This window comes from Chanos chanos, chromosome 13 (genome assembly GCF_902362185.1).
Source record: "Chanos chanos chromosome 13, fChaCha1.1, whole genome shotgun sequence".
Lineage (NCBI taxonomy): Eukaryota > Metazoa > Chordata > Actinopteri > Gonorynchiformes > Chanidae > Chanos > Chanos chanos.
In genome coordinates, this window is record NC_044507.1 from 5,587,811 (window position 1) to 5,608,524 (window position 20,714).

The following is a 20,714-nucleotide window of genomic DNA, read 5'->3' on the forward strand; positions in this document are numbered from 1 at the left end:
GGTCAATGCCATGTCCACCAGAGAGCGGATCTCCTTCAGAACCACGTCCCAGCGGCTGGGGTTGTTCAGAACCTTGCGGTACTTGTAGATCTTTTTCTGGAAAGGACATGAAGGCAGAGGAATGGATGAGCCGGGACGCATGTGCCAGGCGTGAATGTCTCAGACACATGGCACCTGCAGTATCTGAGGAGAGTGCCGGAAATCTGCGTACATTTTTTTTTTATGGGGTTGATTTTACTTGTTAAAACTTATACGATGGAATTCAATAGAAGAGGTTATAGGTCTATTCTGGTATGCTGGTGATATGTGTATTGTCGCTAGAGGTCTCTTAGCAAAGTTAAAATGTCACTCTGTGACGCGCACTCCCACATCTGCACACACAAACACACACACACACACACACACACACACACACCCCCGCTGCAGTTAGTTTAAATCTTTTGACGTAAACCTGGCAGGCTTTGATAAACCCATGCAAATAGTCCAGTTAGAAAGAGCAGCACTGTTACCTTCCACTGTAGAGAGTGAAACCACTGGTCCCGCAGGTAGCTGTTTGCTGCCTAAACAAACAGACATACAGAGTGCAGGATCAGACATAGACTCAGGACAGATGAGCACTGGGGACTGATGGAGGACAGGGGAGGAAGGGGCACTAATGATACCTGAAGTAGAACAGTCCCACCAGGAAAGCTGAGCTGAACACAGTATTTGGGGGCATTGTCCCAGGACAACAACTGCAGGTCCTCTATACTGCTGTAGGACAGAGCTGTCTCCATGTATCCTGTGGGCTATGGAAGGAGAGAGGGAGAGGGAGAGAGAGAGAGAGAGAGAGCGAGAGAGAGAGAATTGTAATTGGATTCACATGCAATCGGTGCGCAAAGATGTCATGGGATTGGACACATGCACACACACGGGTCTCTGTGCGTATGTTTGAACATACCTTCACATCAAACACACTTAACCCACATGATCTTAAGTTTACATACTCTCTTTATTAGAGGTGCACAGAGACGTCATTATCTGTATCAGTTCAACCAACCAAATCATCTGTCTCTGTATTCGGATAGTAGACAGGAAGTCGGTGGGGTTTATACCGGAAGTTACGTCAAAGCAGGCGAATGTTTTCTTTTCTGACCTAATATTCATTGGCAATGCGATTTTTGTGCCTTCAAAGCATCAACTTGATTTAATATTGGCAGATAATTTATTATGAAATATATTTCCACATCCTCATACTGTTCGTGTAATTTGTCTCTCTCTCTATCATTTTTACTTTTTACTAAACTAAGTTTTGTAAACTGTCTGAACCCCACTACCACCCCCTCCTTTTAACACTGAACAATCAGAAACTGGAAAAAAAAAATGTTTTATAAATGGAAAAATTCTGTTTTGAATTGGAAATACGAACTATTTACGAACTAAAGATATGCAGAAAAATATCCTTCAGTTGAAGAGAATAGTCTTAAATTCCAATGATGCTGCGTTCGCGATTCTTGATGTGTTAACGTTACTGCAGTTCGCCAGAGAGAATTACTATTTTACAACAGCAATTTGCGCTGACTCGTTGGGGGCGACTATAGAATACAGCGATCATTTTTCTATAATGTGTAATAAATGAAACGACTTTCGTTTGTATTTTTTTTTTAAATTAATACATACAGCTAAAAACTATAGGTTGCGGGGGTAAACCAGCTGCCACACTAGGCTTGTGTCTCGCTAAATGCGGCACTCGGTAGGGGCGACTACAGAATATAGCGATCACTTTTCAATACTGTGTAGTAAATGAAACGCCTAGTTAGTGAAAACAAAGTAGAATGGGCATTTTTATCTTGTGGACATCCACAATGCTATGAATCGATTTGAAGAAACACAATGGCTTACGCACAGACATGTGTCGGATTTTTCTTTCACCGAGAGTAATAACGAGAAACTTCGGGCAAAAGAAATATCTGTTTCCATTGCATTATTTGTGCTTTCCTGAATAACGTAATCGGAATCGGGTACACCCCTACTCTCTATACGTCCTCTTGTAGAGGGTTGCGGGAGTCAAATGTGTGTATGCCAACATGTGTGTGAACAGGACATCCCAACCCCCAATACCTCAGAGCACTAGGGCAGATTACAACACAAAGCCAACGTGCTTTAAAGTAATCTGATACCAGTGCGTTTCTCTAGGCTACGTACCAACGACAGCGCCGTAAGCGCTTTGGTGTTTTACTAACAACTTAATCTTAAAATAAACCTTATACTGGGCCTCACTGGCTATTGTGACTTCTGCAATTGTTGGCAATTAACCAATGTGTGCGTGTGAGAAAGAGAGAGGGGGAGAGGGAGAGAAAAGAGAAGAGAGAGACACTAATTTCTCAGCTTTACTCTTGACTGCTGTGTTTCTGGTCACATGGCCTCAAATGTCAACAGGCTTCTCCCTGTCTCCATCCCTCTACAATACAACACACAGGCTCTTCCTTTATTAGCCTCCCTCCCTCTGCTCTCCGCCGGGCCAGCGAAATGGCTCTTCCCCTGCCACGGGCAGCCTCCCCTCGCTGTCAAACAAACAGGCTATTACCTTATTTGTGTGGCCCTCCCCCTGCACTCAAACCGAACCACAGTTCCTGTATTTGAGTCAGCCTGCCTCCCTGTTCAATAGAGCAAACAAGCCGCTCCTCTTTCTTTCTTTCTTTCTCTCCGTTTCTCTGTCTATTTCTCTCTCCCTCTCTCTTTATAGAGCAAACAAGCAGTTCCTCCTGCATGTGTCTCTCCAACCCTAGCAGAATAATCCAAACTATTCTTTTCTTTTTTTTTTTTTACAACTCTCTCCGTTGGTGATGGACAGTAACGGTCTGTTCCTCATTCTCTAACTGTCTCTCTGCCACTGAAAAGGACCAAAATAACAGAAATATACACATCTCTGAGGTAGACACTTAGTTGACCTTTCACACCACAGACGTTTTGTGTTCCCCGTTTACATTCTATTACATATTCAACTAGGCTACATCTCTGTCGACGAATCAGATTTGCTAGTTTGGTCATCGACACACACGCAGACACACACACACACACACACACACACACACACGTGTGCATCTGCATGCACCACGTGCATACAGAGAACAACGGCGTGCATTTGAAAAGAGGTCAGACGCAGAGAATGCTCGTCTCTTAAAGACAGATAAACCAAAATGTCAATATGTGACTATAGGAGCAAACACAGAGATTCAAACTACCTGCACGGGTTGTCATAGCTACAGTATCCTGCACTCTGCCTGCTGTGGTAACTCTGACTAGACTCATGTTTCTAACCGTATCCTTATTAATCTATCATTCTCTCTCTCTCTCTCTCTCTCTCTCGCTTTGTTATTCTGTCTTTCTTTCTCTCCTCTTGTGCCCCATCTCTTTTCTCCTGTTATGCCATTCTGACTTAAGGAGGAGTTGAAAATGGTTCTGCTCTCCACACTGCCTTGTTACCATGGAAACAAAGAGATGAAATAGAGATATATGTTATTTTGTTGTTGTTTCCAAGGAGATCCAGATGGAAAAATATGTGAGGAAAAACATCAGCACGTTCAGGTGTCTCGGTTTTGCCGATGGAGATGATTTAAAACAAAAAAAAACCAAACCAAAAAAACATAACAACAGACCTGAAGACACATCTTCCTTTCGCAAGGTCTTTCTCACGTTGAGCTAGCACCAAGATGTGTGACAATGACATCACATATGACATAAAAACAGACAAAGCAAACAGTTCAGGATGACAGTTGACGTAGTTGTGCCCACTGCAAAAACCACAACCTGAACACTGCAGTACTGCTGCTTAAACATGCAAACGAAACAAACAAAACACCCGACGGTCCATCACAAGTCAGCAGGGAACCCTCCAGACGCATTGTTTCAGATCAGCACTGGCCCTCATGGAAATGCAAAACTAAATGCAAAACTCGGAATAAAATTACGTGACGACTTGTGCAAAATATGACTGATCCAAACTTCTCTGATCGCTTCTTCTTCACAGCTTCCGACCACAACCGTGCAAAGGGGCGCACGCCCTAAAACTAAAGATCGGGACGAGGTATTCCCCAAACAAATTAGGATTTCACCTGGAAAGAGTGAAAACGTGCGATTGTGCGTCACGCGTATTTCAAGCTGTCCCGGGACGTTCCCCCCCTCTCTACAAAACTTGTTAGCATGCATCACGAAAACACAGCACAGGGCAACAAGTGACTGCTTTTGGGGAGAGGGTTTTTTTGACACGCCCTGTTCAGCCTAATGCGGTCACAAGCCTGACGTCTCAAATACAAAGAAACGAAAACCCAAAGAATCCTGTTGTGATTGCGCCAAGGACAACATACCCTGAGGACTAAAACCGAAACAGAAAAAAAACCAGAACAAAAAACAGAAGCCACGGTGGTTGATAAACACATTCAGCGTGAAGCATCAGATGTTCCCATGAGTGGGACCACTGGTCTCCATCAGCTTTGGGAGACGGGGCGCACGTGAAACTGTTCCATATTAACAACGAGCTAGATGATCCATTATACGCAATCAGTGCTTGCGATTTTGGACTTCACCAAACTGAACTAGGTAAAACTGGGCGATTATCGCAGGAGAGGCTGAAAATGAACGGCAACTACAAGTTTCTCTCTGATAAAAGAGAGTCCCTAATGCTCTTCAGTGCATTTCATTTGTGCATGTTAAACATTTGCCTATACTGCAGGACAGAGGTTGTGGATATGAAAATTGGATTCTGGAACTTTGAAACAACACCATTCCTGCGGTGTGTATTTTACTCTGTACTTACAGGCCTGGTTTTCACTATTGAAAAACAGTGTTGTAAATCTAAGTGAGAATAACACAAGCGTTTGCCAAAAATTGGGATTTTTCCCTTCCAGAATACACAAAACCTTCACTTGAGGGGCAAGCTGGAAGATTTTCTACCACTGAGAAACTACTTCACAATACAGAGCCATAGATATTTAATGACAAATGCTTTGAGAGCTTAGACCAACTGTTTTACCCCGTAATAACCCAAACCTTAACACTGCATTCAATCTCCAAACATTGGCTTGGAAATGGGTTTACAAACACATCCTGGTCTTGGCTCTGATTCGTGGCTTTGAGTATGAGAGAGATCGCTCTGTGCCACGCCAAACAAAGCGTCTGCGAAATGAATAAATCGCAGTCGGTTAAAGTTAATAGCTGAACTGAAGTTCATAACTGTTGACGTTTTGGAGGATTCCCATTTTGGAACTGAAACTTTTTGGAGATCTACAATCCTTTTGGGAAACGTTTAGATTTACTGTTTCTACGGAAGACAAACCACTCTTCACATTTTACGTAATGTGGGCCCCCCCCTGCCCCCACCCACCCGAGTTTGAGTTCTCTACTCTGTACGTCAGCAAGACTTCTGAAGAATGAGGAGTCTGAACTTTCTCAGAGAGGGGAACGAAGGTGTAAACTTGCCTCCACCTCAGGAAGTCAGGTGGTTCTAGGAGGGAAAACTCCAAAAAACAAATGCTGAATGGCAACAAAGCAAAATCATCTTTGCCATCTTCTGGGTAACCAGGTGCCAAACTAACCACAAAGTCATTGCAGCTTGGGTAAAAAAAAGAAAAAAGAAAAAAAGGTAACGCTGCCAGGAAGATGGCTCCTCCATGTGAAAACCACATTAAATAATGTGAAGGCAGAGCAGAGGCGTTCAAAATTGACTTGCCAAACGAGGCCTATGCCGTCTGGAGAACGCAAGTCAGTCAGTCAGTCCACAGCTACTCTTAATCCACGAGTAGGAAAACCGGCCCCACGAGATAAATATCTTATGGCCTGTAAGATGAGACTTTCTGAAAATCTGAATCATTTTCTGAGGGCGACGAAACGAAGCTGGTTCTGATTTCATATCCTTATGTGTGACCAATTTCCTCTTGCGGTTTTGGGAGTGTTCTCCCACTTCCCTATGAATTTGTGCCTTGGGACTCTTGACTAAGAGTTTGTGAACCTCTGGGGGACATTTTGGGCCTGTTAGTGAAACTCAGTCAGCCCGTTCATTAATGAATAATACCCGTTCTCGTAATGTCTTGCCTGGCTGGTTAAAGAAGCCTCACCGATGCTTTCGATTCTATTTCTGCTGCTATGATGTAAAAGGAATTATGCTTGGGCTGCAAAACAGCTGTTAAGATGTTCGGGGTTATGGGATTTCTCGGAGATGCGCTGGTGCTTATATTCTTTCAGCATCACATCTGCACAAATCACTCGCACACTAGGACGGTTCGTTGGCTGGAAATTCACCTGCTTTGACACATCAGTCAGTCAACACCGTGAGCAGTGAGAGGCTGTGTCAGGCTGGGTCCCTAAGCGGGCTCGGTTAGCCTGATTTCACATCGCCAGCTGACCTGAATGACGTAGGCTAGTGAATTAATTATCACTTGGTGAACTTGTCTGAATCCTGGCCTGAATCCCCGAGACAAAAAGATGTCCTGATTTCATTTATGAAAAAATAAATAGATAAATAAATAAAAACCACGTGCCCATAGCAAACACAATCATCGGCAATATCTTTGGCTCGAGTCACAGCATAACAAATGAACAGAAGGTCCCACGGAAACGCACCCCCGTGCGGACTCACTCTGAAGAATCACGTGTCTGGGGAAAAAAAAAAAACAAGGTTTGAACAATAATGCTACAGCATTTCTGGAATTCATCTGGTCCTTTCCTATAAAAAAGGGTTACAAAATGCTAGTGCTGACAACAGATGTTGGGTTTGTGCAAGCCTCCACAAAGAAGAGTTTCCAGACGGACTCATAGGATGGGCCATGAGGAAGCAGGTTTGGTTGTCTGTGAGCCATATGATCTGCTGGGCGGCTTGTAACTCATCCTTATTGTACCTTTTCATCCACTTCCTCATACACAACGCGGCTATGAGATCCCAGAAAGAGAGAAACATGCAGGCAATGCTGGCTTCAATGATTTTCTCTCAAGAAGGGCAAAAAGAAAACTAGTTCAAATCAAATAGCTTCACAGAGCATGACGAAAGAGTTGCACAATATCTAAATGAGCAAAATATTAAAGCTGAAGTTTGTCCTTGGTGACATATGGTTCTATTTTAACGATTAACCTCCTCGTGATTTAATATCTGTAGCCATTTTTTCCCAGTAAGTTATTTTAGTGAATCAGTACTTACAAAAGATTTTTATTTATTCTACATTGTGAAATCCAGTAAGTGTATTAGTGACTAAATTAACTGATTGGTTGCTATAATAGCTTCAGCTCTGGTCTTAGAGGCCACGGCAAAAGGTGACGCTTTGACCCAACGCCTATGAAAACAAACAAGAACAGCGTCCACCAGACCAGACTGGATGAAAATATGGCAGGACCTTGCTCAGGTTAAAAAGAGGTCCCATTTTAAAAACCCAGCTGACAAAAAAAAAAAATCTTTCTGTATTCAAAGTGAAACCGTTCATATATGTTTAGGACACAGTAAAATGTAGGTATTTTTGAGTGCATTTCAGGTCACAAATTTCTACAGTACGTACAACACCATCCTAAAAACCAACTGGTTGGTTTTATATATGCATATATGTGTATATACACACACACACACACACACACACATCTATCTATATGTGTGTGTGTGTGTGCGTGTGTGTATGGCAGCCTATGTAGGGAAAAGGGTGTACTTCTTCTTTAAACTAAGAGCTTGCCCTCTGTTCTCTAGAAGACATCAGTCAGAAATGCCATACTGAAACCATTTGCTGACTGACACTTAGACAACTATAAACCACACCTATTGATCCCTTACATAATCTTACTTATCGTTATCTATCAGAGCAGAGACCTGCTGCCACCTCTGGAAAGAATCTCTCCTAACTCACTATACCACTTATATCTCCTCTTATGTCAGAGCTTCCCCAAGACTGGTTTTCTCTTTAAATGTCTTCTTCACCAAAGCTGTGTGTGCCAAATTTCTGACTATCTTTCCACAGTCTCTGACTAAGTAAGAGTGCTTACACAAACGTAAGCTTCTTCCTGTGTCGTCATAACTACAGGCAACTTTCTGAACCATCACAAAGCAACTAATTCTCTCCCTTTTTTTTCCCATCATGCTTAAAATTCACCAACAGTCACTGAACTCTCTCTCTCACTGTTTTGCAGTTATGAATCCAGCATGCAAAAGCAACTGAATCAAGCAGTTAGTTGTACAGTCAAAGCCTGAAAAACACTGTTGGCGTGAGTTGGCAGGCATAGCAGTAGTACAGCCTATGTTTATAGTGGACAGATACACATCTAGTGGTCAAAGGTCAGCAGTCAGATCGAATCAGAGGTTATTTACACACTTCTTTATGGAGATGAAGGAGGATCCTGTTAACGAGCCATAAACCGTAATCCAAGACATCTCAAACTTTGAATTAAATATAACTAGCATTGTGCGAACACTGAAAGAGCATTGGGACAACCACCATTTCCCCTCCATGTAGGCCAGGCCGTGACTAACAATGGTGTTCCTTTTACCATTTCGTACGTGCCGAGTGAATTCTCTCGTATACACACCCAGGGATTCATTACGCTAACATCAAGTGCAAATGATAAAAGAAGAGATAATTTGGCTAACAGTCCTGGAAGAGACAAAACGGTAAAATAAAGCTCCACTGTGCCATAGTAAAGAGGCCAGACCCTCCACCTCAATTGGGACAGGGATTTGGATGTTTGCCGAGAAAATTTCTGGGAACCTCAGCGGTCGGCTGACCTCGTGTACGTAGCCTTGGTCATGGCCCCCACGTGTCACTGTTTTTTTTGTTTGTTTGTTTGTTTGTTTGTTTTTTTTAATAAACTCAGCGAGGAGGGTGGAGGCTGACTACGCTTTTTTTGCCGCTCACATCTGGTTAACTAGCCACACGACCAAAAGTTCTGGTGGCTGCATTTGGCGCTACAATGAGCTGACAATCATAATGTGCAACCCACTGGAAAAAAAAAAAGCTGCCCGTCCACTGCAGGCAGCCAAAAACTATGCACCCCCTCCCACCACCCCACCCCACCCCCAACCACCTATAGTGTTGATGAAAAGAGAATGTGGGGCGTCAGGTGAGCTCGTCTGACGGAAAGACTTTGATGTCTTCCCCCCAGTGAAAGAGTGACAGGAAGCATCAACAATAGACTGCAGCTACGCAAATATGATGTAGGTTTGAAGGGCTTTAAGAAGACGGGTGAGTCACATGCACCATGTCATTGAGATCATTTTCCACAAACCCTCCGCCCCCCAAAAAAAAGAAAAAGTCGATGGGAGTTATCGAAAATGAGCTTTTTAAATACCAAGCCCCTCTGGCCCTGCTTTAGACTGATAGCCCCGCCCCTTTAAAGAGAGGAAAGAAAATTGTTCTGAGGGAAAGCAGCTGAAACCATTTTTTTTTTTTTTTTGGTCAGCTCACGCTAATCACACACTACTCCGGCAAGTGAGGAAGGTCCATTCTTTTAAAGAGTCATAGAAACTGAAAATGAACCGTGTAGTCTTCGCAATTATTTTTTTTAGAAAAAAGAGAAACTTTGAAAAAAAAAAAAAATTACATTACAACTAATAGCTTTTGTGCATATTGTTCATTTTCTCCACTTCCCACATTACTGTAGCTTTTCACTGATGGATCTATGACTCCAAACACTTTAATGACACTTCTACCAAAACTCTATTCACGACAGGGAAGAAGCGCGCAGTACACATTAGATTGACAAACAGTGCAGAAGTCAAGTAAAACATGTCAACCTTTGCCAAAAGAGAACATTAGCCACAGTCAACTACACTGCAATTAGCTACGGTCAACTAAACTCTAGCCTCTTGCCTGACATCTATTACCTCACAAGCACGAGCAACAAACACGCAGAGAAGGGGACAGGTCCTGAGGAAACCTAAAGAGGCTAAATCAGAATCCAATACTGGGAGAAACCGTGGATCCCTTTGCCTGTGGACCGTTTGGGAAAGAAAGCGCTCCGATAAATGAAGGATTAGATTATTATAGCTTAACACCTTGCATGGAAAGCGTCATGGAAACTTCCGGTCTAACATGGTGGCAGCATGGCAAAACTTTGTCGGTGTGACAATCAAAGAAAAGCTGACATCCTGAATTTGTAGACCTGGTTTAAATATGTTATGACGAGACATCGCCGTTTCCTGACCTGCGGCAATATCAATGTTTATCGTGTTGCCAGCTCTTAGTCATAGCTTTCAATGACAAGCTTTTTTTTTTTTTTTTCTAGTTTCATTAACATTTCACAATGCACAAAACTGGATGCCAACCAACCTTACCCTCAAAAGTCATATGACTAAAAACAACAATTAAACATATGATGAAAAGTCAAGAAAACAGACATAAACACAGAGACAGGTTACTCAATTAGTAGACAATAAAGAGCGCAAAAACTGGCCCGCATGGCACAGAATATTCATGTCACTCATGGAGACAGAGTTAGAAGAACAAGTAGAGTTTGTCAGTTCTTCCAATGCATGCTCAGGAAGCTTTCTTCAGCTAGTCCCGGGGTCAACCGGGGCAAGGCCTGTCACTAACCTAGACTGAACTGCAAGCCAACACACTCTTTGAACGGATGCTCTGTAGGCTAGGTGCCAAACAGAGCAGAGCTGAGGGATCAGAGGTGTTCGCGTTTTCACTTCGAAAGACCCGAAGCAAGAAGGTCATGACACGCTAGAGAAGAGTTTGAGGAACTGCACAAACTTAGTTTTTACACACAGTCTCGTTTTATCGAGAGCTGTAAAATCGGAATTGTGGAAGGCGGCGAATAAAGAACACACAGAGGATGTGCACCATGGAGGGAAACGTATTTGTAGGGGGAGAGAACAAACAATCAACTAAACGAGTGGTGAACAGTATTTTATGACAGGTTTACTTTGAACTTGTTAAGACCTATGATTTTTTTAAAAAAAAATTTCTGGTCTTAACCTCTGACATGTAAAAAAAGAACGATTCTGTGATGGCTCTCCAACCCTCGCTAAAAAAATTCTGCCTCGGCATCACTCATTTCTATCTGAAGGCAAATACATACAGGATCTGTCTGTGTGTGTGTGTGTGTGTGTGTGTGTGCGCGCGCAAACATTTAAACATAAAACATGACATTTGACTTAAACCACTTTCCAACGACATGGATTCTCACAGACAGTGTGTGTCATCTGCGTGAAGCTAGTGCGACAGTCGTCAACTGGCAAACTTCCCGAAAACTTTTCCCATGGAGATGACACATGACATGATTGAAGCTGACGTGAGATTATCAGACCTGGCAAACTAGCAAAATGGACAGAAAACTCTTTACCTAACAATTCAATATTAAAAAAAGGGGCCTCTATAGCACAATTACTTAAAAGTATCCAAATCTTTGTATTTGACAACAGTAATGTGAAGCTCAGATGTGGAGGACATCGTGTGACATTACATGAAATCCTCATTTTATAACAAAGCTTTCTGTTCCAGATTAATGTTTGAAGTTGACATCAAACCCAAAATGGAATTCAACGCGAAGCATTCAGGGAACCAAACACTCCAAGAACCAAACAGACTGCTACTAAGCTCACGTTTAACACCTTTAAACAATAATATTACAGTTTAGAAACGATAAGTCACCGTTTTTCACAAACACACCCCTGTTTTAAAATTCATCTGAAGTCTGATCATATAGTGTCATCATTTTTTCCCCACAGCTGTAAACTGGCAAGGGAGAGAACTGACTGTCAACCTTCCAATTAAATTTCAACACTGACTCTGACTGTACCTTTATGGATCTTTCAACTAACTAACTTTATCCATTTTCAAAATGGCAGAAACAGTTTTATTACTTGCTAGGGAGCAACAGCAACAACAACAACGAAGAGCAAGAAACTCCAGCTGCAGAGTCCTAAAACTGGCTGGCCCGGGTGGACCGAAAAGCGTCAGCCCGAGCATAACTTTCACGCACTCAAGGCCCTAGTTCATATGATAAATGACAGCATCAGAGACGTCAGTCGCATTTCCTGTACCTCGATCAGCCTGACAAGCTCACGCTCATCTACAGATTAGTTCTTTTACCAGCCTCTAAAAAAGAGCAGGAAGATTAAGGACAAAGGAGGAAATGTGTGTTTGATAAGTATCGCGGTGTAATTAGGCCCAAGTGCAAAAGGAAAGCTCTTGTCCTCATGTATGGTTTCAACAGCTGTTTTTTTTTTTGTTTTGTTTTTGGGGGTTTTTTTTTTTGGTGGCTGAACTTAAAGATTGAAACTTGGTTCAGTTTAGATTTAACGTACGCTCTGTTTGAAAGGTGCAAGTTCCGTTCACTTCTGGTAAATAGAAACTGAAAAGACTGACAGCACAATTCCTGTTGGTCAAAGAGACCCTTGAATATACTTAGAAAAAAAAAACTGTTTCTAGAACGGGGTCTGTAAACAAATAAATAAATAAACAGTGTTAGCTTCTACATCACCTTGGTTACATTTGAGTCAAGGTCCTGAGCCAATCTTGAATGATCGTATTTTGGTTTAATGTCACTTTGTTTAAACTGTAGCCTACCTTATGCACATGACATGAAATGCACACATTTACTCGGTGTTTTACTGTTTTGTATATTAATATACAAAAACAAGAAAAATGCAATGCAATGTAAACACAATACAAAAATTAATCAGTGTTTCTACACCTGGTATACTTCTACTGAACTGTAGCTATGCCTCCTTGTGTTTGCTGCCCCCCCCCTCCCCCTTTCAATTTTCATCCTTAAAAACACTAAAACATTTTTTCACACTATTTTACAAAGAAAATGTTTATTGTTACAGTAAAATACGCTTAGGGAAGCCGCCAGTGCATCTAAACCAGCAGTAGGCCCAATCCAAAACCGTATCTCGCCAACATAGAAAATGTCTTCCAGTATACCACTGCGCGTGTAGCTTGACATCTCCGACCATAAAGACAACAACACCAAAAGATATTGTGATCTACACATAACTGTTCATAATCGATGGTTACCTTTCAGTTAAAAATTAGTTCCAGCACAAACATGGTATTTTAAACAAGTTGTATTTTTTTTCTCCTTCAACTAATTAGCCACATAGCTTTTCTTGTCTTGTTTCTTTTTTTCTTTCTTTTTGGCCTCAGAAAAAAAGGAGTTCTCAGGGTTAAGCGTCGGCGTCGTGCTTTTCTCAATGCAACAAATGGATGTTCTTAAATAAGTAGTGTACTAACATTTAGATGTTGGTGGTCGTTGGAGTGTCTATCGTTATCTGGCAATTCATAGGATATACATATTGGTAAAACCTGAATTATAATCATGCTCGCATTGTTCTTTGAGTGATGAGACAAGACCATTCGATATAACACAGTTGTGACAAATGACATACAATGTTTCAACATGGCTATCGCTGCAAGTTTGCTCGCCATTCATGAGAGCGGACCTTACTTACCGTTGCAGAGACAAGACTGCTGTCAGTCAAGGTGAGGTGGTGTGGTTCCCATCTCCGTAAAAATTTGGAGGTGAGTATTTTACTGAGGAAGGTTCGTGGGTGCTTCACAACGCACACCTGGATGTCTCCCTCCTGAAGCAGCTTGTATCGCATCCCGCTGCTGCAGTGAAGCAGGGTTCTCCGACACGGCCCGGCGCCCAGTTTACAATTATTATTACCCTCCGGCGTCGGCGCAGAGATCTCTTCCAGCAAAGGTTTGCTCTCCTCGGACGGGTAGAATTGATTATTGTGGTGATCATTACCGCCACCGCTCCCGTTTAAATCCATGTTTCACCTTTTACAGCAATAACACCGAATGTCGTCTTTGAGCTTTTAATGTTTTTTTCCTAATTATTATTATTTTATGTCGAGGCCAAACGGTCGTGTCTACGCTCAGCCTACAGTGAGCTAAGGCGATTCGACCTCAATTGTTTTACGAGTGGTTTGAGCGAAAAAACGACAACGGGAAGAAACAACTAAAGCCATTCAAGAATCCTTCGTTGAGGTATTTCATGGCGAGAAAATGTGTTAAGATTAATAAAAAAGACAGTCCTCTTATCTCTTCTCGTTATTCCCCCGAAATGTCTTCCTCTCTGCGTTACGCTTCCCCCGACACGAGCTATTCAATATGTTCGGGCCACTGCCATATCCATTTTGCCAGCTTTCGAAACGACATATTCCAGTTTTCATAAATAAACACAACTCTTATGGTATGAAACGACACTATCCAATTACGTCGTGGTTCTCCGTGTTTATGTTATTTAAATGGTATAAGATATGGTTCCCTTTTTTCTGTCTTTTTTTCTCCCTATCTTGGTGGAGGAACCGTGTACTCGATAGGGCTATTTGGATTGGTCCTGACTAGTTCATGTGATACCAAAGTGACGTCAATGGGGAGGCAAACGGATGCGCTTGTGTGTCTTTTTACACAACTATCTGCCTGTTTGATGGGAGACCAGCCACTTCCCCTCAATGCAGAAAAGGAGGAGGAGAGCATATGATTTCCTTGATACTGTAAATTCCTTACAAGGCTTGATATGGGCACCATATTTGATCGGTGTGAAGCTCTCCTTTCCTCAGAATTCTTTACGGGTGGACGCCTGGGGTATTTACTGTATCGGCAACATTGACGCAGGATTCAGCCCAGGTCTGTGACTGAAATACCTAGGAACATTAATCCGTCACACAGTTACAGCTGGCGACGCGACAGCCGGACGTCAGATAGAGACCAGCGTAATAAGAAATTGCACCGGTTCTCTCTCTCTCTCTCTCTCTCTTATTAATACGTTTCGTCATATCAAGTATCAATGTATCCCCACTGAAACTGAGGCTACATTAGTAAATTTTCAGATGACCACAACAGATGTTCTAGACATCTGAAAATGTACTCACTCTATCTATCTATCTATCTATCTATCTATCTATCTATCTATCTATCTATCTATCTATCTATCTATTAAGGCAATGTACAACCGACCCTGGCTGAAAACATCTTAGGTCACATGCGTGTTGTTCCTGTTGTAGGGGTGCAACTACTTGAACTCTCAGGAAATTGCAGGTGGGACTGAACAGGCTACCTGTAAAAAGAGAAAGAAAACAAGGAAAGAGAACACAGGCACCCCCTTAGATTGTGACGTCATCATTGACTGGAGATCAGTCATTTCCTCTCTAATACTGACGCAGTACCTCTCCCAAATGTCTCGTTTGTGCAAGCCTAAATAATATTGCGAAAGAGGTCTTTGCACCCACAGCTGTCGGTCTTAACCAAGAACCTTCTGATTCATAAGCCGTATGAATGAGTGTGTGCACCAAAAGCCAACATTTCTCAGCCCATGTCAACATATTCAGTCACATTAAACAGTGATGCATTTCAAACAGCAAAAGGGCAATGACAGTTTTATCTTTTTTTTTTTTTTTTTCTTGCTCCTGTCATAAAAAAAATGCCTCTTACAAACCTGTTTCCCATTACACAACAAGATTGACCTGTTTGTCTCTGACGGTTCTACTTGTCAGTGCATAAGTATGCATTCTTAACGTCATGTTTGAGAAATATTCGGTTTCATCAAACCTCACATTGGTGCCTGAATTCAGAGGAGGAGTGAGAGAGCGAGGAGACCTGTTGGCTTCACTCCAAACCTGAACAACATGCAAGCTAATTACGGGCTGTGACAACACCACTTTAAGCAAAGATTCAGGCTTGATTAGTCCCGCGAGGAGGATGTTTAGCTTAGCATGCTGAGCTGCTTTCTTTGTCTCGTCACCTTTTCCTCGCCGTAGTTGCTTAGGCAGAGGCCTCATGTCTCCCCAAGGGGTTCACTGTTGTTACAAAAGGGGAACCCTGAGAGAGACCGAAGACTGACTAAGAATGGCAATTAAAACTAGCGGGCTTTCCGCTTTTTTTTTCCACTGGTGTCCATACCTCCTGACCAGATCGTGAGAAACAGATGAATGAAGCGTGCTCAGGTCATGTGAAGTAATACCAGTGGCGGCTTTGACATGAGACATGTGACCGAATGTGGCAGAGGAACAGAGGGTAGCACATGAGCTTGTTTTGTTTTAATCAAACCTTTTGAGGAGACGGATGACAAAGGATGGCTTTCATATCTTAGTCACTACTTAATCTCTTGAGACAAGCAGTGTCAAAACAAGTATTTTTTTTTTTTTTTTGTCCAAACATGCTCACTGTTGAGGGTTTTAAACATTCCTCAGAGAGTGATTTTCTCACACACAAGTGCTGTTTTTTTTTTCTTTTTCTTATTTTATTTTATTTTTTTTCTGTATCGCCACTTCACCCACATATATTACTCAACTTGACCACTGAGTGTTTTTTTTTTTTTTGACTCGCTGTAACAAACCTCAGTTGGATGACTATGTAACAAAAAGCCGAAAGCGAAAGACATATTTGTTCTTGTCCAGACACTTTTTTTTTTTTTTTTAAATCAAATGTGAGCCATTTCCCAGAAGCAGAAGTCTGAGAGGAATTAGAATTCCAACTGACTGTAGGCCACTAAAAATGTCCCCATTTAGTCTATTCCCAACCATGACTGGTTTTCCTCATTTCTAGAAAATCATTACAGAAAAAAAAAAAAACTGTTCAGTATTACAAAGTATGATATATTTAGCGTAAATTTCAGTGTTTACAAAATGAATCAGACCCCCATCCACAGATTACTGTTTCCATGCGTAGTTGCTACGTGTTTGTAGGTATCGCTATTGAGAGACAAACATCACTTTTTCTGTGGGGTTTATTATCATACTAAGCCTTAAGTAAAGACCATATATATGTGTGTATCTGTGGTATTTAAGCGTAGAAAGAAGCATTTAGATTTTCTCATGTCAGGTACCTGTGAGTTATCTATGATTTGTTATTTTTATGTATCCCAGTGAAAGTTCTCAGTTGTTGACGTACAAGAAAACTTCCCGTAATAAAGGAGCGTCTTTTATGTTCCTTTCATGGAATTTCTGCGAGTGCTTGGAATTTAGCCGCAAAGATATGTGATGCTGATGCTACACCAAACAAACAAACAAAAAAAATCCATCTTTGGAGTTAAGGTAGTTTTGGAAAATTATGTCTCTCAAATGCACCTCCAGAATATTCCAGAAATGCTTGTCTGGGTTGAGATGTGGTGACTGATATGGCCATCGTGTATACTTTACATCGTTTTCATGCTCACGAAGCCATTCACTGACCACTCGTGTCCTTGCTGATGTTATTCCAGAAAAGCCTGCTCCTGTCGAGACAAAGTGCATCACCATAGGGTGGGTAAGTTCTCAGAGTGGTAGACCTAAATTATGCCAGCAAAGTGTGGCCAACAACATAACAGAGTGGTTGTAACCAGACTTCAGAGTCAGCTCAGTCACTGCTTCTCATTAAACATTAGCAAGTAGAGCAGTCTTCCCCGCTGAAGCCAAAAATACTCCCAGCAAACAACTGTTCTTTTGAAGTCACCAAGAATCCCTGCCGCTACCTGTGGTAGGCAACAAATCACCTCACCTGTTTTCTTTTTATACTGCGTATCCCTCATTTACTCAAGGGTTTTGTATTCATTTCGTCCGTTACCTAAAGAGACAAAACTATGGGTTTGATAACACAGGCTCCGTGGGAAATTTATCCTAAAGTATCTGGCTTATGTTCTGCAGTTGGATGTCGACATGTCTGGCTGGCCACATGTTATCCTCCGACGTTATCTGGAGGGGCAGGCAAAACCCTCACGGAAGACGGGCAGAACCCTGAGGACCCAGACTGTGGCAGGAGAGAGACTCGTGCCCCTTCCTTTTGTCTCGGAAATTTTGTCCTTCCTCAGTTTGAGGAGTCAGACGACCTCCCTCTTAAATGAACTCTCCTTACGGGTGAGGCTCCATTTAACCGAATTAACTCCATCCTCATTATGGTAAATAATCCTGTTTTGTTAATCCCATGATAGCAGTCAACTCTTTGTCCTTACCAATGGATCGGGCTAAGAATCTTGAACGGACACACAAACACATGTAACACCGTGTATAACCTGCCACCTGTTGAATATTAACACAAAAATAGTAACAAAACAAAATTAAATGTCAAATGTGTGTGTGTGTTTAGTCACCTGAGGTTATATTGTGTACTCTCTGTGGTTTAGACATGAATAGATACAAACTTATTACTCAAGCTGTATGGGTTTTTAACATTTACATAATCAATACTGGTGAATTTCCTGAGAGAGATTTCCAGTGTTTCTTCCTGTTTGACTGCAATGGCTGTTGGGGCATAGATAATCCGCAGTGTTCTGACATACATGGTAACCATTTATCTCTTGCATATCTCTCCCTCTCTCTCTGCCTCCGCTGCAGTCATGCAGTCATGCTTTAGTCACTGTGACTTCAGGAAAGAATTTTTTTCTCGTGGGCTTACCGTTTTTCCATGGAAGTGCTGCACAGTCAAACCCAAACAATTTTTATCACTAAAGGAACAATATTTTTTTCTCTCTCTCTCTCTCCCGCACACACGTCTTGGAGAAATGTGAATAAGTTTTTGCTTTTGTCTTTAATAGTTTCCCCAGATAATGCCCACCACTCAGTCTCCAGATAAAGAAATGTTTCTCTACTGATTCAAACACAGATCTTCTAGTGTTAAGGTGCTGTAACAGTGCAGTACTTTTCAGAGGCAAAACAACAACAAAACCCCTTACACTGTCATTAAACAAGCGCTGAGCCCAATTCCTGTACTTTTTGATACATTCATTATTCTACAAATAAATGGAATACCATACTAATTCATAACGCTCTTTCAATCTTTTACGATTCAATCAGATCACAAAAAAAATCTTCTTAATACAAGTATTTGAATCAGCCCGAATTAAAACGAAAGCAGACGGTTACATTTGATAAGTGTTTTATTTCAGAGGTGATCTGAAAATAGCTTTTCGTCAATCGCTTTAGCGAGGCGTAAAACATCAAATCCAGTTTCCCTTTTACGGAAATGCTGGTTGGAAAATTTTGGTGGTGCTCTACCGAAAAAAAAAAACAAAAACAAACCCAGGCCGTCTTAGTGTTTTGTGAATACACTCTAGCTCTGACGTCGCTCTGTTGACTGTAAACACTTAGAAGAGGTGGAATGTGTCGTAGTTGCGTGGTTACAATAATACACACAAACCTTAAAAACTAGGGGGGGTTGTACGCTGTGAAGTGGCAGTGTAACTTGCGATAGCGCAGTTCCAAGCTGAATTTGCATTACGCATTGTGTGTGAGTGTTCCTGCATCTAATACCCACGTGTACACTGTTCCGAGTCTGTCTTGCTGTCTTACGTATGGAAGTGAGAGACTTAGCGTCAGTGTTTTTGGAGTGGGTTACCGGTCACGCATTGTGTGTGGTCTGGCATGTGTGTGTGTGTGTTTGTGTTTGTGTGCGTTTGTGTGTTTGGGGGGGGGGGGGGGGTCTCTATGTCAACAGGAGTGAATAAGTAATGTTTCCTCTCCTTTTCAGTTAAAATTGACAGCAGCAGCTGTAACACACACACAACAAAGGGGGTCACCAGACGCCAGAATGGCCTACACTGACTGGAAAAGCCAGTTCAAAGGTCATTCAACCAACCACCCCCCCCCCCCCCCCCAAAATAACCAAAAAAAAAACAACCCACATCCAGTGGCTTAAAGCAGAGTCTGTCCATCTGCATCTATTTCCAGTATAGTAGTGTGTTGTTCCTTACAGAAGGCTTGGACGTGACCCCCCCCCCCCCCCCCCCTCCCAGTGACAGAGTTTGATGAAGAGGAGTACACTTATGACTTATGAGCGAGTACATTCATAAATCTGTGCTTATCTTAATCGCGCTTAATTTCCCGTTCAGATAATAATTATCTAATGTAAATCAAGTCACTGCGGCAAAGCCCTAAGTTTAATATGTTGAAAGGTTTGGTAGTTGGTTTGTTTTGTTTTGAGTCAAGATGTTCATGCATTTAACCTTTACCCTGGTGCAGGTTATTCTTGTTTATACCATTTTAAATATATATATATATATATATATTTAGTTTGACTGAATATCTCCCAGTTTAATTACATTTCATTCATAACAGACTGTCTATGATTGCAATGATTTCAGTTTTATGAGCCATAGTCTCCGTCTGAAATACCATCTGCCTGCTTTAATGAAACGGAGCGCTTGCCTTAGTGATTGGACTTTGGTTTAAGATAAGTTTATATATCAATAAAGGTCTAGCCTCCATTAACAAAAGTGCCCATTTTTTTTTTTCAAGTAAGCCTTAGTATTATTATTTTTTTTACCAAGCAGCAACAAATAATAAGCACACCTACTAGGCACCACAAGAAGCTTCAGAGAAATGTGAAAAAAAAAAAAAAAGAAGAGCCCAACACAGTGGTCTATGTCCTGGGTAATAACAGCACTATATAGCTGACTGGATACTGAACGTCGTGAAAAGGGATGATGGTCAAACATATCCCTATAAAGGCATTTAAAAAAAAACAACAAAAAACAAAAATCAATGAAAAAATGCAAACAAGCAAACGGTAGGTTTCCAACGACCTTTCGGTATTTGGGCCCCTTCACTCAAAACCCACACGTCCCCAGAGCTAAAGCACTTATTCACACCGTCTCTGTGAACACACAGCCCCTCAGTGTTAAAACAGACCCTGGGATCCCATTCACAATTCTCAAACTTCGCATACAACTGGTGGCGCCCCCCCCCCCCCCCCCCCCCCCCCCCCCCCCCCCCCCCCCACGACCAGGACTTGGGCTGACGCGGCCAGACGGGAAAGGTCCCCCCCCCGCCCCCCCGT

The 20,714-nt window shown here is 42.0% G+C and overlaps 1 protein-coding gene across 1 annotated transcript in view; it reads right to left on the reverse strand.

Moving 5' to 3' along the window:
- cmip (c-Maf inducing protein) overlaps positions 1-13,759 on the reverse strand; it is a 32,192-nt gene extending 18,433 nt beyond the window's left edge. The window contains exons 1-4 of the mRNA XM_030790056.1: positions 13,409-13,759; positions 663-788; positions 510-560; positions 1-96 (exon numbers count right to left, since the gene is read on the reverse strand). The exon at positions 1-96 is cut by the window's left edge and continues 66 nt beyond it. Coding sequence (XP_030645916.1) covers positions 1-96; positions 510-560; positions 663-788; positions 13,409-13,735 — 600 coding nt within the window. The 5' untranslated portion in view covers positions 13,736-13,759. The remainder of the gene's footprint in view (positions 97-509; positions 561-662; positions 789-13,408) is intronic.
- Positions 13,760-20,714: the final 6,955 nt, after the last annotated feature.